Source organism: Dreissena polymorpha, chromosome 11 (genome assembly GCF_020536995.1).
Source record: "Dreissena polymorpha isolate Duluth1 chromosome 11, UMN_Dpol_1.0, whole genome shotgun sequence".
Classification (NCBI taxonomy): domain Eukaryota; kingdom Metazoa; phylum Mollusca; class Bivalvia; order Myida; family Dreissenidae; genus Dreissena; species Dreissena polymorpha.
Window position 1 is genome coordinate 33,672,361 of NC_068365.1, and position 27,649 is coordinate 33,700,009.

At 34.2% G+C, this 27,649-nt stretch overlaps 3 protein-coding genes across 3 annotated transcripts in view; 2 read left to right on the forward strand and 1 right to left on the reverse strand.

Annotated features, from left to right (window-relative positions):
- Positions 1–5,790, reverse strand: part of LOC127851400 (neuronal acetylcholine receptor subunit alpha-6-like) — a 46,614-nt gene extending 40,824 nt beyond the window's left edge. Inside the window, exon 1 of the mRNA XM_052385166.1 lies at positions 5,185–5,790. Within this exon, the coding sequence (XP_052241126.1) occupies positions 5,185–5,251 (67 nt within the window). The 5' untranslated portion in view covers positions 5,252–5,790. The remainder of the gene's footprint in view (positions 1–5,184) is intronic.
- Positions 5,791–8,750: 2,960 nt separating this feature from the next.
- Positions 8,751–19,273, forward strand: LOC127851399 (snake venom 5'-nucleotidase-like). The gene is made up of 11 exons (XM_052385163.1): positions 8,751–8,873; positions 9,080–9,564; positions 12,871–13,004; positions 13,550–13,763; positions 14,109–14,297; positions 14,841–15,044; positions 15,376–15,507; positions 15,935–16,057; positions 17,216–17,371; positions 17,681–17,884; positions 18,639–19,273. Exons 2-11 carry the CDS (start codon positions 9,360–9,362, stop codon positions 18,878–18,880), a joined length of 1,803 nt encoding a protein of 600 aa, XP_052241123.1. The 5' UTR covers positions 8,751–8,873; positions 9,080–9,359; the 3' UTR covers positions 18,881–19,273.
- Positions 19,274–21,368: 2,095 nt separating this feature from the next.
- LOC127849747 (uncharacterized) lies at positions 21,369–22,591 on the forward strand. Its single transcript, XM_052382496.1, has one exon. The coding sequence runs from the start codon at positions 21,494–21,496 to the stop codon at positions 22,589–22,591; it is 1,098 nt and encodes a 365-aa protein (XP_052238456.1). The 5' UTR covers positions 21,369–21,493.
- Positions 22,592–27,649: the final 5,058 nt, after the last annotated feature.

Here is a 27,649-nt window from a genome sequence, read left to right on the forward strand (position 1 = left end):
CAAATCGGAAATCCACATACAGTACACGAAAAACGCATACATTGCTTAGATGTAGTGTAGATGTTCTCCCATTTAAAAAAAAGCTATGTATCCACTGATAAAGTATTTTTGAAAGGCGATGATAATTAATATACAGACTGTACAGGTTAAGTATGCTGAATCCAGACAGTTAAGATATAAATCCTAGGTGAAATTCCAAACAGACATCAAAGACATCAAAGAGATCATACTTTCAATACCCTGGCAACTCCGCATGGGCATGTTTTTATTATCTTATTATTGTACCATAGGTGTTATTCTGTGAAACGTCCAGAATTATAAATGTCTGAGGTTATAAACATAAACATTTAAAAAAAAAGTTTTGCAAAGGTATATTCAGCTTCCCACATACACTTTACTGTCTTATTTTGAATGGCATGACTATGTTTCGAATCGTATCATAACATTTTGAAACGATATAAACATGAACCATAATTTCTTATCAAAAATAACAGTGACTTTCATACATAAATAAAAAATGTAAATATGACTTTTAATATTTTTTTTCATTTTACGCACAAATACTTTCAGATGGTCTGAAATGCAACATAACGTGTTTAAATATTTCACCTACGCTTTAAGCGAAGACACGCACGTTGATATCAAAATTTGTATTTGAATTGTTTTATGTGTTGCTTATGATCGGTCGGGATGCATCTCTGGAAGCTTGGAGAAAGATTGTCTATCTCCACATATAAATAGATTGACGGTATAATTTGCCTCAGATAAAAACTGAAAAATAAACCTTATTCTTTTCGGGGATTTATTCAATTTAGAAGAAATGTTATAGTTTTGGACGATAAAGACAATTCTCCTCTGCATCATACAAGTGCAAGGAATTATGTCTCACTAATAGAAAATAACACTAATATAAGTACCTGAAAATAAACATCTGAAACTGAACAGAAAACATAATGACAAGACAGGAAGTAATGAAGAGGTTATAAGACTCATTTACAAAGCAATAACGATCCAAAATTTGAGCAAAATGTTCTTTTCCAAGACAATCTATCTACATCGATATAATAATATATACGAGTTATACTGTCCCGAATGTTGAAATTTCACACGCGTTTGCCAATGGATGAACTTACACACAATGACTGTTAAATTAATTTTGTTACGGGTTTGCAAACAATTGATGAGTTTGATGACGTTCATCGCGTTAATTTTGTTTCTCTTTGCATCTTCTAAACGGTATTTTAGAGTGCGAACCTGTTGCAATACATGTATTTTAAAGCTTTCTGAACATAACGTGTTTTATTTGTGAAAATCAGTAATGATATAATAATAAAAAAACCCATCAATCTCATACTTCACTTACGAATGATAGTGAATGCAGAATCTAGCCAGACGCGATGCAAATACGGACATCAAAGGCATCAAAGAGATCTGTATAACAATATGGCACTCCCCTGTTGGCCTGTTATCTCGTCTAAGCATATGATGCTATTCTGTACACGTGCAGCAATTAAATGGCACGTGAAGATATGAACCACCAAATGAGTTAAATATTGTTTAATATGTCGAAAATCTATAATTGTTAAGCAACTATATTCATTTATGCAATTATCAATATGTTAAGCTGCTTTCTATAGTTCGTATTTGCAAACTACTTTATTAGCATATACATCAAAGGGGTTATGTACGCATTAGTAGGGACTTCGAAGGGCGTGTTTCGAAGCATAGGACGGTAAAATCGATTATTTGTTTTAACATTTTTTCGTTAAAGCATTTTTTTTAATCAGGCCAGCGCTTCATTGCAGAATATCAATTATGGCCATGACCATACTTGTGAAGCACTATCCGTTGCGTGTAGACATTGCTTCTTGATAGAAAAATACACTAATACAAAAAGGTATTGAAAGAAAAAATGGTCGGCTTGTGGTTTATAGTGACGGTTGCGATACAAATGTGATTTTTCATGGATGTGAACACATTCCCTAACATGAAGAGTCTAACTCTGGTGCGCGTTTATGTGTTGTGTAGGTTATGTACGTTGCAAACCTAAACTTTTCTTTTTCATAACAGTAAGAAAGAATATTCACAAAACATGTAAGCGTACGTGCATTTTAATTTCAATTGATGATTTAAGTCACATTTAAGTTATACGAAGGTATATTCAAAACTGGCCTCAAACAACCCTGTTTTATTTCAAAGAAGCTCTGTTTATAACCTTAACTGTTGTTTAGCCTACCTAGTATATAGGTTTCGGTCTCACCTTTACTTAATTTTGTGTTTTTTTACTATTGCTCTTAAATTTTATTGTTATTTATATATTTGTTGTTGTTGTTGTTTCCTTGATGCCTTTTGTGTCCATCTCTGATTTATGTACATACAATTTAAATGTGTGCTCATTTCTAAACAAGCAAACTAAAAAGCCATCGGGAGATGTAACAAAATAATCAGAAACGTGTTTACAGTTTGCTTCGGAAATGGGATGGTTGACCAAACTAACTAAACGCTACCGCTAGTCATTTATAACGGATTCTGGTGTTATAAAATATACTGGTGCATTTACTCGAATAAACAACACAATTGATGTATTTAAAACTGCTTAATTAAAAAAGCATGGAGGTCGATTCACTATTAATTATTAATATGTATCAAGAATTCAAACGTTGTTTTCTTCAACACATTTTAACCAAATATAGATTTGATGACGCATTTATACTAAAATGTTGTATTTTATCTTCCAGTTGAACTATACAATTTACAACCAACATTCAATTCAATATAATTATCAGTGCGTTTTCTTCTGGACAACCAGTGTTGGGTTCGGTTCAAAATACATGTATATTAAAGAACCATTGATAATAAAAGCAAAGTGAAAGTCAGCACAAAAGTATAAGACACGGGATTAAAAAAAATAACAATAGCAATTCAAATCATTGAGCATATTTACTGTTTCACATAATCTACATTTTGCTGGTTCCCTGGGTAGTGCATTTTTAACGAATCAGTACAAATCCGGTCTCCAAAATTGTAACACTTTACAGCATAACGTGCCTATTCAAATTTATTTATAATTAATATTATTATTAATATTATTAATATTCATTTTATTATTATTATTATTATTATTATTATTATTATTATTATTATTATTATTATTATTATTATTATTATTACTAGTATTATTATTATTATTGTTGTTATTATAATAATTATTATTTTTGTGCTAGCGCTAGTCTCCACACATTATATTATCAAAACACACAACTACGAGTCTGATGATTAACATCGGATTGAAGCACACGAATATAATATCTAATGAAAGATAAACAAGAACTATGCAAACACATATCTCGATCAGCCGTATCAACAGGATAACCTAATTTCACCATTACACTTGATGATTAAGGTCAAATATAATGCACATTAGTTATTGCAAAACTGGTTTTAAACACTCATGTGTGTTACCAATGTACACACTTGTTTCAACGGAACTGTGTTTTATACCTCCGGATGTTTAATCTTTGTTTCGGAACCATTTACAATTTTAATTATTAATATTGTTTTATATTATTAAGATTTGTAAATTGTATCAATATTAATGCATTTTAAGCGTTTTTTCTCTTGGATGATGTGTTTATATTTTGTTTTAATTTGCATTTAAGCTCGATTTGTTTTACTGTTAAACAAAAAAATAAGTTGAACGTTGCTACAAAATACCATGAAACGTGTTTTCATTTTGCTACAAAACTGTATAGTGAACCAAACCAAAAAAATAATATCGCTATTCAGTAAAAAGGCAAGCTGGCGTTACGAAATATACTTGTTCATTTACTCGATTTAACAACACTAATTTAATTGTAACGGCTTAAACCAATACACATGCATGTAGATACCATATATCAATTCTACAAATTAAAAGCAAATATAGCTTTTACAAACCGAGGTTATATGCAATTTTTGTATTTTTTTGTATTTTATTTCCAGTGAAACTATACTCTTTACCACATGCTGACCAACTATTCTTTCAATATTGTGTAATCAGTGCCTTTTTACACCTGATAGCCAGTGTCTACATGTAAAGTAATAATATCATGACACAGTCATTGAAAAATAATATCACGCAATGCAACTATCGTCTGAACGAACAATTGTCAAATGTAACACAAAATGTTCAGTTCCTTCAAGTTTACTAAATCGATATCAAAGTCTCGTGAAAACCTTACCAATCCTAGTTTACATAAAAATATAATCTCACAAACATATGGTGGGTATGTATCACGATTGAGTAAATACCATGTAAAATAAAACACTTAAAATTATTCCCTCGCGATTCTCAGCTATTCCATTTGCAGATATAAAAAACTATAAACACATAAAACAATAATAACATTTGTTGGTTCAAGTAGATTATTGTTTGGCTGTCAAATACTCGGGTCGTTCAAAATAATTAATTGATCGTTTGAAGCTAAACATGTTGAAAGTTGATCTGAAAGTTGATCGGTGGGTGAATTAATTACTAGTTGTTCGAAACATTGTGTATGCATGCTCCGGCGTTATCACCATATGTACAGTTCGTTTTGAAATACGTGAGTGCATTTACTTATTCTGTCAGGCATTGCTTTTAAACCCTTTGTACTGAGCACACAATGTCCACATGTAAGAGTGCTGTGTACCTAATCTTGACATCAATTATCCAGACTGACAGGTGAATGCACACAATGGAAGAGTCGAGAAGAATCTTTGGAATTCTTAGAGCCGGAAAGAACGCGTTCGTAAACATTTCTGAATGTATTACACACATCCATAACCTTGACTGCTGTTTTAAACATTGAGATCTGTTCTTTATCTTATACTTAGTCTTTAACGTCTTAAACATAGTCTTGTGCTAGTTGTATTTATTTGTTCGTGAAAAGTATTATACATTAAATTGCCTAAGCAATAATTACAAGACACAATAGAGGTATAAGTAAGTACACGTAATTATTTGATACAACAATATGGTGAGACGGACACCCTGGATGGCATCCATATATTTATTGTAATATGGTATGAAAAGTACACGTGCTCGTTTGCACACATTATATTTTTATAAAACACAAGTGAAAGCCGCATGATTAACGTTGCATGACATTTGCGTAGGAATGAAACAGCTAATGGCAGATAAACAAGTACACTGCAACAACATACCTCGATTTGCCGTATCCACAGGACACCAAAACCCTAGGATTGTAATTATAAAAGTAATGGATATCATTTTTAAAATGACTAGAACTCGGCACACTGTCTTGACTCTCACCACGCTAACCACGCAAGTTGTGTTTCCACATGAAGCTAATGCATTATCATTTTACATTTGCACTGATATCTAACTGGTGACGCGAAGTGTGCACGCTCATTGCTCCTAATACTATTGCAACTTCTTGAAATATAATGCAATAGGTTCATCTGATTTCCTAGTCAGTTGAACCTTACACCAATATTCAAATTAATAACGATCATTTATGGTATTTTCTTTATTAAGGATAGTGGTTTGAAAAAGAAGAGTATACCATAACTTAAATTTATTTTAAACAAAACGAACATTGAAAAAAAACAACAATAATCACAATGCTGATTTCGACCCCCTTTTATCCATTATAATCCAGAACACCAAGAACGTCAATCTCGTTTTCATCAACTTTGTTCATTTATTCATTTACATGTGCTACCTATCCCATTGGAATAAACCCTTCGCACACAATGTTTAGATACATTATAATTTCCATTAGCAATTTGCGATACCAGCTGCTCCAATCATTCCAGTGCTCTAGAAATAAGCATCGGATTTCCTCTGAAATACCAGTGTTGCTTTTAACGTGTTCAGTTGCACCTTCTGGCATGAACTCGATATGTTCATGTTACCGTGCTCTCCGTCTAGTGCTGCTTCTGGTATTTCAGCCTTTGAGGTATTTTGAGGGTTCTGTTTTGATAGGATTTTCTTATCCCCTGAATTTTATAGGGAACGTGTTTGAATGTGTAATTTGATAAACATGAAGATTTCAATTTTATTATAAAAATCATGCAAATCATTTAAATGTATGTAAAATGCATAAAACTAAAATCATAAGGGTTAATTTAACAAAATCCAAGTACATTGTGTATGGTTTTTTTTAAATAAAATTTATTGTATGTAAGAGTATTTTAATAATACATCATGAACCTTTAATAATATCTTATTTTTAACACTCGCATCGAATATGCGAGCATGCGCTGAACGGTCTTTTTTTAAATATTAACAGAATAATTTCTTTATTAGAGTTTTAAGTTCAAACAATCAACGATTTGGGAATTCACAGAAAAAAAGACGATACACATAGCATTCAAAGAATATTCGGCTAGGGTATTTGTGTACTGGAATTTATCCGACGAATGAAGGTGTACACGACGAAGCAAACCTCGTCGTTCTAGATTTCAGAGGCGAATTCGATTAACATACTTGTTGTTCTTTTTTTTGTTTGTGAAATAATCATAAGCGTTTATGTGTTAAACACAATATATTCTTGTTTTAAATTATCTTAAATTTCAAAGTTACACGCTTGTAATGCGGATACTTTGATTACCGGTGTCACTTCGATAACAGAGAAAAACAAAAGCTACGCGCGAGAGTTAAGTTCCCCAGTTTTTGTTTAAGTTATATACTAAAGATAAGTGTTTTAGACATGGCACATAGTCGATTTGATACATGATGTATCCTTTTTTATTGGGATGAAAAAAAAATCAAGGAAGAATGGTACATTTTACCCTAAAAAATAGCGAATTCGGTCTGTAAAAAGCATGGCCTGTATGCAAAGCAAACATTTCAACAAATAAAAACTACTAAGAAATATTGAAAGAATTTGTTTAATATTCAAGCATGTAGAGTTATCACTGTGCTTCGAATACTGAAATTTCGTAGTGTTCAATGAAATATAAACGAATAATTATCATGAATTTGCAGACACTTTGATTCCCGATAAGGGACACTTCGGATAACAGAGACTTTCAACTAATTGGACACTCTGATAATCGAGTTTTACAAACCTTTTTGGAGCACGAATCAATGTGCATAGTCAAGCGCGACACATTGGGAAGCTATGCATAACTTAAGTACACACACACGTGTTATATATCCAAGGCGTTGCGCGTTTTCAAAATGCACATAACTATTAATGTATACTATTAATAGTATAATAGAAATTTTTAAAAAAGATAAAAATAATAATAATATCGCCTGTCGACTCTCGCGTTTTTTTAAACGGTGTTACAGTAATTTTTAACCATTTATTATCAATATGGCTGCGTCCATGCTTGATGCACATGCTTGATCACGTAAAAATATCCCCTTTTTGTCCCCCCTGATTTTTTGAAAACACGAAAGTCGACAGGCGATATTATTACAGCGATATTTGGACAGTACAAATATCGCGTGTCGCTTCGTGTATCGCGCAACATATCGAGTATCGCTTTTTGTGCCTTGTGTCGCGGTCTGAAATTAGACCGCGATACACTAGATTCGGATACAATGTAATATGGACGATAGTTGAATAATAAAATATCGTGTTTCGCTTCGTCTGTCGCGCAAAATATCGTGTGTCGCTTCTTGTTTCGTGTGTCGCCCTTTGAACGCGAGACACGATATTTTGCGCGATACTCAAAGCGATACACGATATTTTTCGCGATACACGAAGCGAACCACGATATTTTGCGCGATACACGAAGCGACATGCGATATTTACCACGATATATCGCCTTTTGGGCTACCTACACAAGGACGATATTTCTTGGTACATTCTCGCGCGTCGGTTAGTGTATCGCGCAAAATATCGTGTATCGCTTCGTGTGTCGCCCTTGGTGGAAGAAGGGCGAGATTATAGATGGCACTATCAGGATTCCGTACCAAGTCGATATAATCATTCAATCTGTAACAGATATAGCGGATGACAGTTAACAGGAATATAATATTTTGCTGTAAAGTTGAATATTTTAACAAAGTGTTATACTGGTATATGTGACGTATGATATCCGGTTTTTGTGATATATGATTATATCTCGACTACTTGATATTTGTCGAGCAAAACTTTCAATTGAGCATTTTTGTAAATCTGATTCATCTTAAATTCAGTCTTTCCTCACAAGTCCGATAGCACAAAACATTTAATCAGGTACACGTAGGAAACCTTTCTCAACAAGGTTAATACATACAAGTGTTAATACAACTCTAGGGGCCTTTTCACAGATTTTGGCATTTTTTAATTCATTCATTAAATGCTTTATATTGATAAATGTAAACATTGGATCGTAAAGGCTTCAGTAAAAAATCAAGAATAAAATTAAAAAAAGGAAAAGAACATTGCCCGGAGCAGGTTTCGAACCTGTGACCCCTGGAGTCCTGCCAGAGTCCTGAAGTAAAAACGCTTTAGCCTACTGAGCTATTCCGCCGAGTACACATACTTGACGTATTTTATACCTTATATAAGCAATCTTCGTAGTTTCACAAAATTTAACGACAAAAACAGAACTCTCCAAATTATTCAATCGTTTCGCGTTGCAACGCTTTATAATTTTTAGGTTTTAAAATCGTCAAAAGATGCATATAATGGCTATATTAGACCATGGTAAATGTTCAGTATTACTGTTTCCTCACAAATATCATAACTAAAACGAAAATTTGCGAATCTGAAACAACTTTTTTCAATTTTGTCAATTTACCAAAGCGTGAAAAGATCCCTTTAAAACAGCGTAGAAGTTTAAATGAAATTAGAGTTGTTTCCGTATCAGTGAGAAATAGATTCCTTCGGACAGATAAACTGCTTTAAATTCATTGTACGCTCGCTATAAAGTTGGCTATTATGATTAAGGTCAGTAACTTTAAATTAAATATCTACGTAGGTAAGCATACTACGTATGAATATTTTGGGATGTGGTCAGTAGCGCTCGCTTAAGATACCGTATTTAGTGAGTAAACATTCGCGAGAAACATAACCATACACGGATGTAAAACTTTCATTTCAAATTGTTTTTGTTGGATAAAAATATAATTCAATCAAATTCTCATTGTTTTTAGCTGCTGAAGCGTGCATTTTTTCAACGCCAATCCATCCATCCAATCAAGGGCACAGAGAAGTGTGTACCACAGGTTACATATGAGCAACTACAGTCTTTACCATCTGGACATTCGCACTGGATAACGCGTTTATCACAGGGCACGACGTTTATACACTATCTCGTGTTATAATCAGAGCTGTTAATGGCCGCTAACTGGATATAGTTACATCTTTGCTTGGCACTTGTGTCTAAATACAAATTATTTAAATTACACAGAGCTTAATATTATATTTTCAAACATGAGGATTTTACTTATATGTGCATCATTTATTGCAATGGTCATTCAAGCATCGGCCGAAGATTTTCAGCTTACCATTGTTCACAATAACGACGTGCATGCACATTTTGACGAGGTCAACTCGCATTCAGGCGAATGTTCCCCCGCACAGGCGGCCGCTAACTCTTGCTATGGAGGCGAAGCCAGAAGAAACGCGTTCATAAAAGGTATGTACGCGACAGAACGAAACAATCATTTATCGTACATCGTGTGTTTAAAAGGTGTTGTGTTCATTTTTAATGTATTCATGTCAAACAGTATAAATGTTAAGATTCGTTCCTCTTGCGTCCTACGTTAAAAAAAGTATTTTAAAATTACAAATGAATTAATACATGGTTTGTCATCGCTTTGTTTGTAATCTGTAAGTCAGGCCTTTATTTGTATTTAAAAAATATGACGATCGCGTAAGCGTTTATTTTGTTTATACAAGTATAGATAATATACGGTCAAAATCAGTGTAAACGCATAATTAAAGTTGTATATGCTCATGATCGGTCTCAAAGATGAGTCCAAACAGGTATCATTATTTAATTCCTACTCATCAATATTACAGGTTTAATACATCGTCATCAGTAAGCGTTTTTCAATCAAGTTATGCGTAGAAAACGAAGCTTATTCGTTTATTAATTATCTCCATTTCAAAAGACAAACATTGTATTGTGTCTATTTGCATTTTATCAATGTTCATTTATTACACGATCAAAAAAAGACTTATTAAGAAATTTGAAATATTTATCACATTATAATGAATTAAAACTATAATTAGGTTAAACCTATTCAGAAAACAGTTCTTCTTAGTTAATGAAAGAAACTTATAATGCGTATTTAGAAATAATGCTATTGTACAACAAATCCAAGGTAGAAGTGGCCTTTCGATTATATGTTTTTTCCAGTATCTGTAGAGTACATTCATGTCCCCTTTTTTGAACAAACGGAACAAAATTTACTTAAGCTACTGCACTACTTATTGGAATATAGATAAAAGTGTGTCCATTAATACATTTATCTTTTTATGTTAGATTGATGTTTCGTTTGTTATTTTTAATCCGCTATTGTTTTTTTCAAGGATTTGTATGTGTATAAGGGACACAATTTGTTGTTAACTTGTTAAACAGCAAAACACGCAAATCATCAAAACTATATTGTGTGCATGGCAAATTAAAATACGATGTTCGCTCTTTGAGTTTACTTTATCTTGATAAGAATTAAACATAGATAGTTGTAGGCATATAAACGTCAATAAATAGAACAGTATATATCATTTTTATGTCCCCCTTCGAAGAAGAGAGGGTATATTGTTTTGCACATGTCGGTCCGTCGGTCGGTCCGTTCACCAAATGGTTTCCGGATGATAACTCAAGAATGCTTAGGCCTAGGATCATGAAACTTCATAGGTACATTGATCATGACTGGCAGATGACCCCTACTGATTGTCAGGTCACTAGTTCAAAAGTCAAGTTGTTTGGGGGGGGGGAGGCATATGTTAATTTAGCTGGCCTTCAAATGATTTAAACATTTTTTATTATATGCAATTATTTAAACACTGAACGACAATTAATTCTTGCCGCATATAAACTCATTTAATGTTTGTTTTACAATAAAGTTATATGAAAACTCAATATCGAAAGTAAATGTAGCGGGCCATCAGACATATGCTATATGTATTCATTAAAGGTACCAATCGTCACTATTTAATTATCGACTTTACTTCACTTTTAAATACACACAAACATGTTAGAAAACGAAAATGTAAATTTGAATATCAGTATGCTGTGATCATGAATACGAATGTTCGGATATTAAAGGAAAAATAAACATAATTTAATACATACCACGTGCTCTGTGAAAAGAGGGTTTACTGTACGTGCGTAAAATGTCGTCCAGGATTAGCCCGTGCAGTCCGCAGTCACGACACTTTCCGATATAAACTGCAATATAGTTAAGAAGATACTTTCTTTAAACAAAAAATACCATAAAAGCGGAAAGTGTCGTCCCTTATTAACCTTTGCGTACTGCACATGCTAATCTGAGACGACACTTTACGCATATGCAATAAACCCCCTTTTCACAGAGCACGGTCTATAAAATTGCAACATAGACAACACAGCTTCTACTGCTAACATGCGAAGCACTCGCTGATGATTAATAGTTACATATTAACATATTTCTAAGCCCGGAGAGATTTTTTCTGTTAATCTATGACAATTTGTTATAGAAAATCTATTTTTTCAAACTTTGAACATGTCCCTATTTACGATTCATATAAATAAAAATCATCTTAATATCGAAATAATTAATTACACAGATCTTATACGAATACTTCATATGTTTACTTAAGTATGTATATATGTATTTATCACTTATCAAAGTTAAATAGTTAGCATAAGCAGTTTATGATTTTTTATTTACTTAGGTTGTGTTCGATGCACTATACAATGAATGCATGTACACGTGATACTAATGGACTAAGTATTAACCCATTTATGCCTAGTGGACTCTCCCATCCTTCTAAGTTGGATCAATTTATTTCCAAAATTAGGGATGTCTAGTATATTTATTTCTATATTTAGAACAATTCTTACGGAAATTCGTTTAGGCAAACAGCGTAGACCCAGATGAGACGCCGCATCATGCGGCGTCTCATCTGGGTTTACGCTGTTTGCAATGTCCTTTTTTTCAGGACGCTAGGCATGAATGGGTTAATGTCAATACAAAATGAATAAACATTCCCACGACACTAAAGCGCATGTGCAATGCTACTCATTTTTTAGTTAGATAGCTACTTTTTAAACAACACATTTCTTCCTGAACTGTTTGTTTTTTACAGAAAGCGTGTTATTGAAATTCAATGGTAAAAAAATAGTGTTTGGCAGCTTCTTTGTCAACACAATACCTGCATTATTAATGAGTTATACCCATATGCGTATTCATTTAGTGATTTCAGCTGTTACAAGGAGTAGATGATATGATACATCACGTTTGATCCTTAACGTTAAATATATTCGTTATCAAATTTTATTGGATGCATAGCTACAAAATCATGCGTCTCTCCAAACATGGTTTTCAAATAATAAGAATACGACTTATCAGTTAAAGCTTTGAATGCCCTAGATATAATTCAGTACATGTGTCTTCATTCAGCGACTACTTGTGCATTGCTAAGTGGGGAGTATATATTGAGTTTAGACAACGACGATTAACGAAAGGGTCAGATACACAGACATGTAATTTGTCTACAAATGGCGGTAATTCAGATAGTGTCTACAACACTGCACTACAATACCGAGGTACATAAGACCTTGTGTAATAAATATGTTGATAAATTTTCTTCACATTAGCAATAATTAAGTACTTTCTGATTTCAACATTTCGCAGTAAGGAGCGAACGTTCATGGGCAAATCCACATACATATATTATAATACGCTACCCCGTTTACAGCACAACAGTATGTTTATGATACTATATGTTGCAGATGCGCGTCGTCGCTATGGTAACAGAACGCTGGTGTTGGACGCCGGAGACAGGTTTACCGGCACCCTGTGGTTTAACCAATACAAAGGCAGAGCGGCCTCTATATTCGTCAACAAGGAGAACTACGACGCTGTTGTGAGTAGATGATCGTGCATAACATTGGAACAGCGTGATCGGTATATACATTGATTTAAATACTCACGTACGGCATATAGGTCATAGTACAGCCATGGTTCATAAAAGAACTGGTTTGCTGACCGACCTGGACCATGCATTGATTGTTTCTTTTTACAGTGTCGATCAATTTAATCGCATTTATTCATTGATTGATTGTTTGTGACTGTATGTATACCGAAAATTCGCGAATTAAACATACAGTCTCATATGACGGAATATGTTAATTAAACTCAACAAAGAATGTTATGTTTCTTTTAAATTAGCTATTTAATAATATGTACTTACATCACCAAAGTGAACAGAGACATAAATTATTATATTTCCATATAATTTCCTAGTTATAACAGGTCTTTCAAGCGCAACACTACATTTAGTATTATCAAATGTGTACAAAGTAATAATAAAACTCATAATTATTTACGGTCCTTATCACACAATGTAATGCATTGTAGAAATCCAACGTCTAAACAAGATAATTGCTATGAAAACCGTGATCTGTTTAGTGTCTTGGAAACCATGAATTCGACTTGGGCATAGAGGGACTGGTACCATACCTGCAAAATTTGTCAGTGCCTGTGTTAGACGCAAACATTGATTATACCAACGAGCCAAGACTACGTGGTCTATACAACGCGACAAGGATACTTACCTTGAATGGGGTCAAGGTTGGCATCATCGGTTTTATTACCAAGGACACGGCATTTATATCAAACGCAGGTTTGTGATTAGATATTGTGCATACGTTGTTTGTATTAATATTAATAACGGAGGTCGAACTATTGTATGACGATCGGTTTATCTTCCCATTGGTACAAAAAGATACCATGTGTCTTCTAAATTCACTTTCACATGGCACCTTTTGGCACCCAGGGGGCGCCTTATTATACGTATAGTAAACGATCGACGTAGTGATGCGTGGCACAATTTTAAACAGGATAAAGCAAATTGCAGATAGCACTGAACACCAAAATAAAAAGTTGATTTGAGTATCAAGTTTCTGAATAGATTCAAACGTGACTGAATTGAATAAAGCCATTACTAAAAAGTATCTCTTATTCACAGGAACCACGGTAAAATTTCTAGACGAGGTGGAAACTGCAAAGAAGTATTCAAAACAACTTAAAGCAAGCGGAGTTGACGTGATTATCGGCTTGAGTCACGCGGGCTACGGGATGGACAAGAAAATTGCAGCGGAAGTTGAAGACATTGACGTCATTGTCGGCGGACATTCGCATACATTTTTGTATCATGGTAAAATAATTACAACTTCTTTATTGTGTACCGGAAATTAAAAAAATATTTGTGAGAATCCTGGAAATTATAAACAATTATAAACAGATGCGTATACAATATAAACATACAGTCACACACAAAATGGGGTAAAATATTCAGTAACACACACAACGGGGTATTAAATATATTTCAATTACAAATATATCGTTTCATTTAGTCGTATAGACAATTAACTTACATCGATTATCCAAAAACTGCAATTCTCATAACAGTTATGTTTTAAATATGTGCAACTATCATAAAAAGTATTGTTTTATTCTTTGTAAGTTTAAACATCCCTCACGTGTCGTTGGGAAGTCAGTAGATCCATTTGCAGTTGTATTTTACAAATATATACTAACAGATTGTCATTTGTAATTAAATGAGAAAAACAATTGTGCATGTTTTGAAACAATTTGACATTTTTCTTATGCTTTAATTCTGCAAATGAGCGCATTCAGATGCGTTGCGGCAATAAAACGAGCACATTGGTCTAAATGAGCCACGTCCACGTATTGACAGGCACGCCTCCGAAGGATTATACGGAGACTGTAGAGGGGGAATACCCGACGGTGATAACCCAGAGCAGTGGTCGTAAGGTGCTCGTGGTACAAGCGTATGCATGGGGGAAGTATATGGGATTCATCAATGTCACATTTGATGATCACCTTGATGTAAAGAATTGGTCCGGGAACCCAGTTCTGCTTCGTCCAGAAATGCCTAAGGGTAAGATGTGTAACATGTTGTTTTTGTTAATATGATTGTCATACTTACCAGTTAAAGCGTAGGCAAAATCTGATACATTTCAGACGACACTTTCGTACGTGAATGCTTTGCTAGGAAGTACATTGAACTTCTCATTACATTTATTTGGATGGTTACTTAGGCGAGGAAAAGCACTCGAAAATATAAAGATTCATTAATTGTTCAGCAATTTCCAGCAGCTGAAAGTATAGTTTGAACCAATAATAAGATAAGTGCATTTCGTAATCGTAATTGATGCCCAGCTTATTACTTTGTTTATCTGATTCAAGGACAACTAATATTTTCTAAACAGATAATGAGACTGAAGCAATTATTCAAGCGATGAAGAAGCCTCTGGACGAAATAAAAAAACAGATAGTTGGTCGTACAGTGGTAAAACTAGAGGGCGACCCCATTCAATGTCGTCTGAGAGAATGCAATTCAGGTATAACACAGATTAATAAAGTGGATGGTATGCGTCATTGCGAATAGTAATGTTCTACACGGTTGCTTTGTCAACGTTGGTATATTTCGGTTTTAGAACGTAAAAACATAAAAAGTATTTTATTATAGAGCATCGATATCTTATCGACAATCATAGATCATTGCGATGTTCCGTGAATCATAATATAAATTGTTTAGATAGATTTTCGAGTCAAATTTATCTCTCAATGTATTTATGCCTCGGTTGCCCCTTAAATGCTAAAATCACACAAAAGTTCGGTCAACATATTTCAACATTTTACTTTTAAATGCATGTTACTTTGTGCATAGTTTGAAAATGTCATACTTTTGATAGAAATGCCATAATAAATATATAGGTTAAAAACTGAATTTGAAATTGTACATTAAAATTGTATTATCCCTTGCAGGAAACATGATTGCTGACGGTATGGTTGAGTACCACATTGACAAACGGGAGTCAAACGAGACCTGGGCATTGGCACCTATCGCACTATTTTCAGGAGGAGGCGTGCGCGCTTCAACAGAGATTGGTATGAGCCTGGCATTAGCAAGTCTTACAGAATGTGTTTACTTTACCCCGATTTATCGCTTTGGATACGCATATGTATTTACATTCCGGTGGCATCTGTTATATTATGAAAAATGCACATCCTAACGCACGGTGTCATAGTTCGTGGGAAAATCAGGCTTCTTAGTCGTTTGGAGAAAATTCCATTATAGTTGGTATTTTTAGTTCTATGACACCACCGCAATATTAAAGAAAATATATTTGTTTCTTCTTAATATTGTATTCAAAATATTAATCACCCTTTCACTATAGGTATTATCAATAATACTCAACATAATAATACACATATTTGTCAGTACACCCAAAATGTTTGACCACTTTGGTACTTAGGTGTACTATATATTCTGTACAATCAAATGTAGTTTCCATTTTACGCCATATTTACATAGCATTGTTTCAATTCATTCTATGGGCCAGGTACTGACAATAAGTCACATCTTTGGTTGAAGTCCTGAGCGTCTTGTCGTGCTGTTATTGTGGTTTGTACTAACAATAAAGGAGACATATCAGTTTACCATCATAAAACTACATCATTTTTCGTTTGGTTATTTAAGGGAATATAATTTCAGAGTATATGATAATGGGATATGCACTCACTGTTATGCATTTGCTTAATGTGATCGTACATGCAAATCACCTGATCATGTCAGTGGATATGCTTTGACTGTTTTCCCTTTGGTAGTATGGTAATCATTCTATTTTGACATGTCCAGGCGCTGCCCATTATATATGGTCTAAGTTACATATCAATGGGGCAGTTTATGACCGTAATTCAATATGTTTCGTTATCAAGTGTCATATATATGTTCATGTGACAGTTTATGATCTTTAAGCCTTCTGGTTGTTGTGGTGTGTCCTTTATAAGTGAAATATCCACTTATCCAGGTCCTGAGCATTATGGCTTTTGATTATTGAAATATGCAAGGTATGTGGCATATGCATCTGAAAGGCTAAACCTTTAAGATTTCTGATTTGTAGTGTTCTATATGAAATATCCATGGATCAGATCGCGTCCGTTTTGCCTTTATGTTATTGTGCTGTATATTAACTAGTTTACATATTCACGGGGCTTGTTTTTACCTTCATGCCTTTCGGTGGTTATGCTTTTTATTGTATCTAGGCGACATATCCATGGGCCAGGTCCTTTCCGTTATGCCGTTTGGTAACAACGTAGATATGATCAAGTTGAAGGGCATTCACCTTCGCCAGGCCTTTGAACACTCCGTGGCAAACTACGACATACATGACAGGCCCGGCGCTTTCTTTCAAATGTCAGGTATCGTGGTAGTGTATATAATTATTTATATGTTTTACTTTTTTCTCACTTAAGTATTATGTAGATCCCCAAGGAAGAAAACTTGTAGGGAAGTTTTTAAGTTGTGTTGTACATTTTCTTTAAACACCAATCCAATGTACTTGTATTTGTCTTCATAAATGTCTCTACTTCGAACACTGGGTCACATTAAATTGTTATCAACGATACATTAGATGAATGCTTAACTAATGATATTTCACGAAATATATGGGAATAACATACGAAATAACATACACTAGCAATTATGAAAGATGTGCACGTTTTTGTCAGGGGCGCATGTTACGTACGACCTATCGAGACCACCTGGGCAACGAGTAGTCTCCCTTGAGATGCGATGTCTCAACTGTACAGTTCCAGCGTACGAACCCCTGAACGATGACCTGATCTACAGCATTCTTATGGTGGATTTCACGATCAAAGGCGGGGACGGGTTCAGCATGATCAGCGACAATCTCGTAGAACAAAAGACTATTAGTACGTATGATGATATTGATGAGTTTTTCTTCATACTTGATAGTATAAATTAAGTACGTACATGCTGGTATATACTAAGTGCATACATAATGGTATATACTAAGGACATATATTGCTATATATGCTAAGTGAAGACATGATGGCATATACTAAGTTTGTTCATGCTGTTATATACTTAGTGCATACATGATGGTATATACTATGTGCATACACGATGGTCTATACTAATCGCATACATGCTGGTATATACTAAGTGCATATCTGATGGTATATACAAAGTGCATAAATAATAGTATATACTTAGTGCATACTGACGGCACATGCTGTGTACATATATGATGGAATGTACTAAGTTTATACATTATGGTATTTACTAAGTTCATACGTGATGGTATATACTAATTACTGAGTGTCATGTTGGAAATGTATTAAACATTGTAAGTTGGGAAAATTGCGTGCTGTTTAATGGTACATACTAAATACACATGCATAAATAATGTGAATGGAAACAAATAATGCAATAAATAACCACACATACAATAAATTAGTTAAGACAATGTCATTTATCATGTATGGATTGCCTAATTGTTGGACCTAAGCAACTAACTTATTTATTTCATATTTATGACTCCAATATGATATTATTACAGGTTTAGAACAGTCTTTTGTCTCTCGTTTTAAAATCATTGAGTTTATATTCTTCCCAAATATTATATCTAAGACGAAATGTATGTATAAATAATTATTATTTCAGATTCGCTTGATGTTGATGTATTCAAAACATATCTTGCAAAACACACTCCAGTGTATGCGGACACAGAAGGGAGAATTAAATTTGTGACATCAAATCCAGCAAATACAACCAATTGTCGAATTTGTGAAGCAAACTCATCAAATCCAGCAAATACAAACAATTGTCGAATTTGTGAAGCAAACTTTGTGCTTTTGATTGTCATGTCTATAGCATTAATCATATACCATAAAGAAACATATTAAACGTGAACTTATATGTTAAATGACGACACTCACATCGAAACCTTCTAAAGGAACATTAAACACTTTCACAGAGAAAATAGCAATATGGTAACTTAGGAATGTAGCAAATGAATGAGTATTGGTTGGAATGTTAACATATCATTCCCCAAGACCACTGAGATCAGATGCGTTACGTTACAGTCAGTTTTAAGGAACTAATGTTGAATCGCGTACCCATTGTCAATTATGCAACAGTTTGGTAGTATTAACATACTCTATGCTTAACATTCAATAAACTGCTAACTAGACACGCCCACGCAGTAAATAAATAAATGTGTACATATATGACCATGCAAACCTTTCTCATAGTTAGTTGTGTTTGAGTTGTTAATCAGAATAAACGTAAACAACAAAGCCATCGTTGGTCTTTATATAGCTATCTCTTTAAGAGTCATGAAACGATTTATTTGCGACGAGGATTAACAGGTGAATTGCAGAGGATAAAAAGAATAATTGAAAAAGTTAAACGTGTTTATAAACAAAAAGATTTAAAAAATAAAATGTGATATGCACAAGTTCTGTCTCTGCCGAACATTGCCGGACAGACGGATATGTCCTGTAAAATATTGCAAGGCCCGGTATGTTGGACCAAAATAAGGATCCATTGTCTGTTAAAATAATGAGGTACATTCTATGACGACTCTTTTTATAGTTTCAAGTTAATTGTCTTCATTCAAAAGAGCGTTAATTCCATTAGATTAAAATGAGATTAGAGATCAGAGTTCAGAGATTAGATCTTAATCTCTGGATTCACGGGTTTTACCGTACCAACGCAAAATTGTTGCTAACGGAATTATCCGCGGGAAACTGAATGGTCCATTTTTTGCATCGTTATTATCTGACGAACGCGGGTTATTACGGTTCGAATCCATGACGGTCTATTATAATTTGATTATTAAGTTAAAACAACATGTCGATCTCCAGGAATAAAGAACAATGGTCGTAATTTATCGAGGCCCTGATCGGTTGAGGCCGTCTTAAGCAGATTTTAGATATTACAAAGGTGCGTGCGATTCTCCCGGCGAAAACGGGCGGCTTCACATGATTTTGAAGAAATGAAGAAGACGCAACAGTGGTTTAAATATGAAGACAAACAGCTCGAAAGAAAATTCTGCGAAAGCTAAAAGTTTGGCGGGGTAAGCAAAACTTATTTCGACCAAAGGGAAATGAAGTTCACTTATTTTTTAGAATTTTATATTAGCGGTGAATTTAAGAAAACTGACGATTCTACTTCGGTTAAAAACCGCTGTCAAAATATCTTAATTGATGGATCTTAGAACAGACAAAAAAATATTTGTTGTGTTGTCTATAAAAATCGAATATTGTGCATATCAACAAGTTTATTTGTAGAACTGTGCTCTGACGGAGCTGAAACCATCAAATCTGCATTTGCCGCTCTTCTTCACACGGAAGTAAGCGAGGAGTTCCTTAATATAAAAACTTCTGACACACAGACTTGAATTAGCTATTCGGGATTTCCAAATATATTGCCCAGTTCAATAAGTGATTAGCCTCCCCTGATGAGTTGTCGTTCTTAAATTGATTCAACTTCCGGTTAGCAAAGAATTCCAAGATGGCGACGAACAATGAAGTAGAGTGTGACATAGTTTTTGAACGGTTATCAGTGCGTGAATTACGATTATATCTGAAAGATCGAGGCGAAAATGTATCAGGAAATCGACCTGAATTGATCAAAAGAGCCAGGGGGCTCTTGAAATTAGGAAAGAGGACGCTAAAAGAGATTGAAATCTCGGACAACGTCGATCATGATGTTCGTCAATGTCAATTGTTTACAACGCCGCTCGGAGAGAAATTACCCACACCGTCGGATATAAAAGAATGCTGGGATGAGAATTTAGATAATGTTCCAAATTTTCGTAAAGAGGACTTGTATAACTATTTGGTATTAAGCAAATCAAGGACTCATGACAAGGAAAATAGGAATGCCAAGCGTCAATTGAAAGCGGAAGTGTTTTACGAAGACAGACATGTTCACAGTGTACGATACCACCAGATTACCCAAGAGTGTTCACATTGCTATGTCCGAGCAAAGGTTATACCATCCCTTCCAACAGACAATAACAAAAAAAAAATTACGATGCTTGGGTCTGTCTGGCTAAGATGTCAGGAATGGTTCATGCTGCTGGCTGCAAATGCACTGCTGGGTAAGAACTAGGATAGAGTAAGACTATCAGATTCATGTAAAAACCATTAAGATTTGAGATTCAAAAACATATGTATACCCATGTAGTTTGAATAAAATACATCTTTGTTACACAATGCTTTAAACATTTAAAAGTTTTATGAAACAAGTTACAACTTACATGTTCATGTAGATGGGAACTATATTTATTTGAAACTTTGATATAACCTGAGATATGTTGTTTTAAATGCAACTATCTGGCCACTGACGTTTACATGTGATGATTTAATTTTTTCAATTGACAAGAGTTAGAGAAAAGTATGAAATTGATAATAAAAATTATGTTTAATTTCATTTCAGAGAGGGCGAATCATGCAACCATGTGGCAGCGCTGCTATATGCATTAGTTGACATTACAGATAAACGGAAAGATGGAACAGGAGCATCAACCTCAAAACCATGTAAGTGGAATAGGCCTCGGAAACGAAAACTCAGTCCTCAGAAGTCGCAAAACATTACTTTCAAAAAAAATTAAATATGAAGAAAATACTACTGAACGTGAACCCAAACACAAGCAACAACTGAATACATGTACAATGGACCGTGTAAAACCGCTGAATCTTCATTCGCAATGTCTTAAATTAAAGAGCTGTGCCCCGAATGCAGCATTGCTTCTAAGTATGGAGACTGGAAAAGAAATTGTGCAACAAGCAGAGGATTTAAAACTCCCAAATTTGCATACAGTTCCATATATGTATCGTGACAGTGTAAGCATAGAGAACCCAGTCTGTAAAGAAGCGTTCCGAAACCATATGTCATCATTACATATAACAAGCGAGGACTGTGTACGAATAGAAAAAATGACAAAAGGTCAAAGCAAGAACGACACATGGATGGAAGCTAGGATGGGGCGCATTGCAAGATTTATGTTTGGGACTGTATGCAAGAAGAGAGTGGATACAAAACCTGACATTATCATAAAGAACATCATGGACTATTCTTCATTTGATACTGAAGCTACAAGGTGGGGGAGAAACCATGAAGCAGCAGCACGTCGAATTTACCAGAATATCATTCATACATCACATCCTGGATTGAAGGTTTTTGGATCTGGACTTGTTATTAATGTAGATCACCCACATTTAGGGACAAGTCCTGATGGTGTTGTGGACTGTTGTGAGAAATGCCAGGACAGGTGTGGTGTTTTGGAAATTAAATGTCCATACAAACATAGGAATGCTTCTGTAAGTTCTGTTTATGAGGCCTGTCAAGACAAATCCTTTTGTTGTTCTGTGCTCAAAGGAAAGATTTCATTAAAAAAGACACATTCTTTTTATTACCAAATCCAAGGTCAGATGGCATTGACTGGACGACATTGGTGTGACTTCTTTGTTTGGACATTGAAAGGACATTATGTTGATGCTAGTTTCTGGAAAGAAATGTCATCAAAGTTGAATTTGTTTTACGAACACTATGTTGTTCCAGAATTCTTTACGGAGCGTATTAAACGCGGAAAGGAACTTGTGTGAATGGATTCTTCGACCGATAATGTGAATCATCAAACTGTGTGAATGGATTGATTCATTCATTGAATTCATATTGCTTGTGACACCAAGAGTTGAATTTGATGAAACTTAAAGACAGTAAATAAGACAATTGATCATTCATTCTTAAAGTCATTTGAATATAATGAGGTCCATTTATTAAATATATTCTGATTTCTATGTATGTTTTCAACACATAATGTGTTGTTTAGATTTTGTTTTTAAATGCTGGAAATAAAAGTTGGTGTCTCCGTATGTGCGCTTTTATCTTGCGTGAATACAACATTCATCTTTATATCATAAGGTTTTAACCTGATAGCATACACAGATGGCCAAATAAAAAAAAGTATGTGTTTCACGCAGGTTTTGCCAGGTTGAGTCTTGAAATGTAGCATTCCATAAAAGCACTTATAATAATTTAAGTTAAACTCATAACAAAAATCCCAGCTTAGCACAGATATCTTTAATTGCATGAAACACATAACTTTTTGTTAGAGCCTAATCACAAAATATCCAAAGAATGGTACTTGTATCTTTATTCATTATCAATGCAAGCAACAACAAATAAATTAACAAAACAAATATAGCGCGTTAAATATTCAAACGCACAATGAAATGCTGCGAAATATCACAAGCATGATTAGAATACCTCTTTAACCCATTCCCACTCAGAAGCAAAGATAAAATCGCTATGTGCAAACAGCAAAATACCAGAACAGCCTGCGAGTAACTCGCAGTCTGTTCAAGTTTTATGTTGTTTGCTGTTCATCAGTATCTAAGGGTTGGAAATGAAGACTTGAAAACTTGAATCTAGTAAGAAAGGTCTTTAATTAAATGTAACTTTCTAAGGGAGTACAAATGCGTCAAAATATGTATCTATTAAAGTGGTAAAGGGTTAATTCATTTCTTTTTAATTTGATAAAACTTATGACTTTACAACCAATTAATTTGAATAATCATTGTTTTATTGTCTTAAGGGGATATCAACAGCTAGAAACTGTATTTTATTTTCTGAAAGTAATACATTTAAAAAACTATAAGATTTAATTAAGTGTTGTTCCTTGATTTTTATTAAAATGACTTTGTGTTCGTTTTTGAATACTTGCTGTTAAACTGTTGATATGCTCCTTAAAGTTTTCACACAATTTAGAATTTAATCCCTTGAAACATCCCTTCATAAAGAACTAAATCAAAGAATTAAAAAAGTTGCAATAGTAAAGCAAGTGTTTATGAACTTTATAACTTTGTCAAAGCATTTAAGTCATTTAATTCAGATTTTTACACATGCCATTACATAATTTCGCATTTAGTTATCCTGTATCAAGGGAGGGTGAACGTTTGACAAGGCAGCACATATCTTGAGTATATGCGATGCTTGTTTAGACATTGTTATCGGCATAACCCCTTGAAGTATGCGGAAATTCTTTAATCATTCCATGGCACGTTCCACATCTATGCGAAGATTTGCGATTCTTGTTTCTTCCACCTGTCGGCGATTAAAGCGCTGGAATTTCATGGGTGGAATTATTAGGTGTAGCCCCCTTGGGGTTGTCAAGTCTGATATTAAGAATCCTTTGTCCGCCATAACTGCATCTCCAGCCTCACAGAGTTCCAGCAGAGCACTTTTAATAGTGATTTGTTTGTCACTTATACCACCACTCCACAAATCTGATACAAATGTTATCACACCAGTGGGACTTATTCCTATTAAGGCCTTCCATGTCATGTGTGATTTGTAGTGTGAGTACAGTAATGTTTTGGCAGCCAATGATTGTGGATTTTGCGTGTAAAATTCTGTACAGTCTATTATTACTCTGCAGTTTGGATACTTCTTAAATTTAGCTGGCATATTCTCTCTTATAAATCTTCTAGATATCCATGGTATCATTGATGCCAATTTCACACTTAGATACATGATCCACTGCTTATTAATGTTACTGCAGGTTGCTTTTGAAATGCGGAATCTGTACGCCAAGTCTTCTAAAAGCAAACCAAGTCTCAAGCGCATCAGAACTAGCAAAAATTCATCCACCAGTCGAAGCGTTCTAGGCCGTCCCTTGTTCTCCCCATTTCCTGATCGGTTGGTTCTTTCCTCTGCATCGTCCAGTTCGCTAAATATTGCATTGAAAACTTCCTTGTTTGGCAAGCCGGTGTAAAACATACACATGTCGTCACTTACAATATCTTCAGCTACCAATTCCGGTTTGTTGCACTGAATCCCAATGTCTTTTTCAATACTTCAGTTATTCATATCAGTCTGTGAAGATGTGTCACATGTCAGTTTTTGGAACAATGATAAGCTGAGATCTGTCTGTGTAGCCATGTCACACATGATCCAATCAGTTTGTATAAGCTTTGGTAGAGTCTGTGTCACAGTACATGTTTCCTTCACAGAACTAGTTATATAGTCATGCATTTGAACTGACACATGCTCTGACACAAAACAGGAGTTCAGGGAAGTGTTTTCATAGCAATCACTCTCCCGGCTATCTTCGTTTTCTTGCAGGATTGCAGATGCCTCTGTTGTGTAACTTTCTTCCTCAACCTTAAAATATAAATATAAGTACAAAAAATTATTTCATGCTTAGAATTTCAAAAAAGCATTCAATATTAATGTATCTTTATTTCTTCTAATCTTCTATGTGTTGAATGTCAAATTATTGTTAGTTCGTGTGTGATTTATACCAGAACTTAATGAAAACACATAATGCTTACAGTGCAGCAGAACAAAATACATAGTAAATTTTGTTATCCTAGTGTTCCATCTATTTTAAACACTTGCGAAAGCAAAAAGCATGTTACTGATGTCGGTTTTATACACACTGCGGCCAATCTTACTTGTGACCGTTTTGGTCTGCCCCCTTTTTAAAAAAGCAATAACATTTAAAAGAGTATTAAACTAGCAAAACCTTTTTTACATGATTAAGATTTTGATTCAGAAATTTTGAATGTTATTCAAAACAGAACTATTTAAAGAGAGATTATACAATTTTTATATGTGTTAAATTGTAATACATGTATATTGATGCAAATATGTTATAATAACACACAATAGGCAAGAAAAATGATACATTAAAGAAGAATTTCATAAAATGCAGCAAATACAAAATAATGCCCCAATTGCGACGAAGATATTTCGTGGATATTTTCCTACAATAACCGAAGCATTTGTCTTTTTAGTTAGTGGTTGTGTGTCGTATAAATCGATACCGCTGCAAGAATTTTAAATGAACTGTTAAACTCAATATAGATTCACATTGTACATGCATGATATACATGCTGGCCAATTTGCCTGTACAGTTGTTTTTGATTTCAGAATTAAACATCTACCTTATTTCGCATTTTCGACACATGTTATTCTTATCTTTTATTTGAATTTAAATTCAAATATGTGTATAATAAGTTTTTTACACATTTCATATAAATTCATGAATATTTGACAAAATAGTTTAGTCCCTATTTTTTTCAAACATAACATATCTTTGTTTTTAAATTCCCAAATAATTACATAATTTATTGAAATAAAGCAGGTTTCTCATAGAATGAATTTTTGATAGACATAGTCCCTTTAATAACCATCAGTCTGGTCACTGAAAGTAAAAACAATTTGACGAATAAGAATTCACATACCTCCGATGTTTTAAAGATCTTCTGCTTGTTGTTCACCATGAAGATACTGGGAATTTGGTTCTTGCTGTTGTAGACCCCATCGACAAAATGTGCTAAACACAGCCGATCGTTCTTGATCTTCAAAACGAAGCCAGTGCTGACAGTTTTCAGTCTTTTGATCCATAGTTTTCTTACTTTTTCGTCGGCTGGAAATCTATGCAACCTCACTTGTTTCCCATCTACTAATTTTCCCCGAAAATTACTGCAAATACAGCAGTAATTCCGTTTCTTCTCTGTTGATTTGTGTTCTAGATTCGATAAGTCGTCAATTGCGCAATAATTTGCTAACCACCGGAAATTGATGATTTACCTCCTCAGCGAAGAGCAGTAAAGGGGGGTAATTTTCAGGGGCGGTAACAACAGTTATTGAACTGGCTAACGACTGTATGACAAATTCATGACTCTTTCAATCGGCCTCAACAATTTCTACATGAAACACAATAACAAAACTGTAAAGGGATTGATAAAGACATTATCAGAACTTAATGTCAAAGGCCTTGCACCACTAAAAACATATGCACACAGACATGGCTGCCTTACACACATGATGTGTTGTTCAGACTCAAGAGGATTCAACTCTATCTTATTGAATTCATGTTTGCCTTTATGTGCAGGTTCTTAATTGTGTTTTAATCTGCGATATTCTTTAGAAAAGGCGTTTATCTAAATATACTAATATATGTGTAGCAGTTCAAAAATCTGAATAATATTTCTAAATTTGAAGAAGAAGCTTCATAGTAATTATAAGCTACATTTATAGAGAACTTGTGAAACAATGATAACTCTGCTGGCTACAAGAAAGCTATGCATAACACAACTGAAAGGAGGTACACCCAGTCTGTAAGACGCAGCTTGCAAAGAAGCACGCGTGAATGAAGAACTATTGAGTCGCTCCACTCTTAACAAAGACAGCAAATCTGTTGTTAACACTAATCGGGCGTTTAGTCATAGTTAATGTCACATCGTAAATAAAAAAAGAGATTGTTAAAATTGTTCAATCGGAGCAAGAAGTTCCATTTGCCTGCTTATGTATGTTATTTTCTGTTCTGTCACAAGTACCATAATTGTTTTCTTTCAAGATTGTCTTCAAGATTTAAGTATGGGTATAGTGTGGTTTAAAACTCAAATGTATGTACCCTTATTACAATAAAGTTATTAAATACATTTACATGAACTTAGTAATGTAATTCTGTTATGTACCATATTTCAATAACAATAAGGTTGATATTGACAGGCACTTTATCAAACCTAAGCTACTGTATTCATTGAAACATATGCGACGATGATTATAGTACGAGGATTTGTAGTTATGCAAATTTGCATGCGATGAAATGAATGCATTAAAGCTTCGTAATCTTTGGAAATATTAATTAT

Bases quoted from the DNA above. Each gene is read 5' to 3' on its own strand.
- LOC127851399 (XM_052385163.1), top strand. From the start codon at position 9,360: ATGAGGATTTTACTTATATGTGCATCATTTATTGCAATGGTCATTCAA. The intron at 13,764-14,108 runs GTTTGTGATTAG...TCTTATTCACAG, and splicing joins GGCATTTATATCAAACGCAG to GAACCACGGTAAAATTTCTA. The intron at 14,298-14,840 runs GTAAAATAATTA...ACGTATTGACAG, and splicing joins GCATACATTTTTGTATCATG to GCACGCCTCCGAAGGATTAT.
- LOC127849747 (XM_052382496.1), top strand. From the start codon at position 21,494: ATGGAACAGGAGCATCAACCTCAAAACCATGTAAGTGGAATAGGCCTC.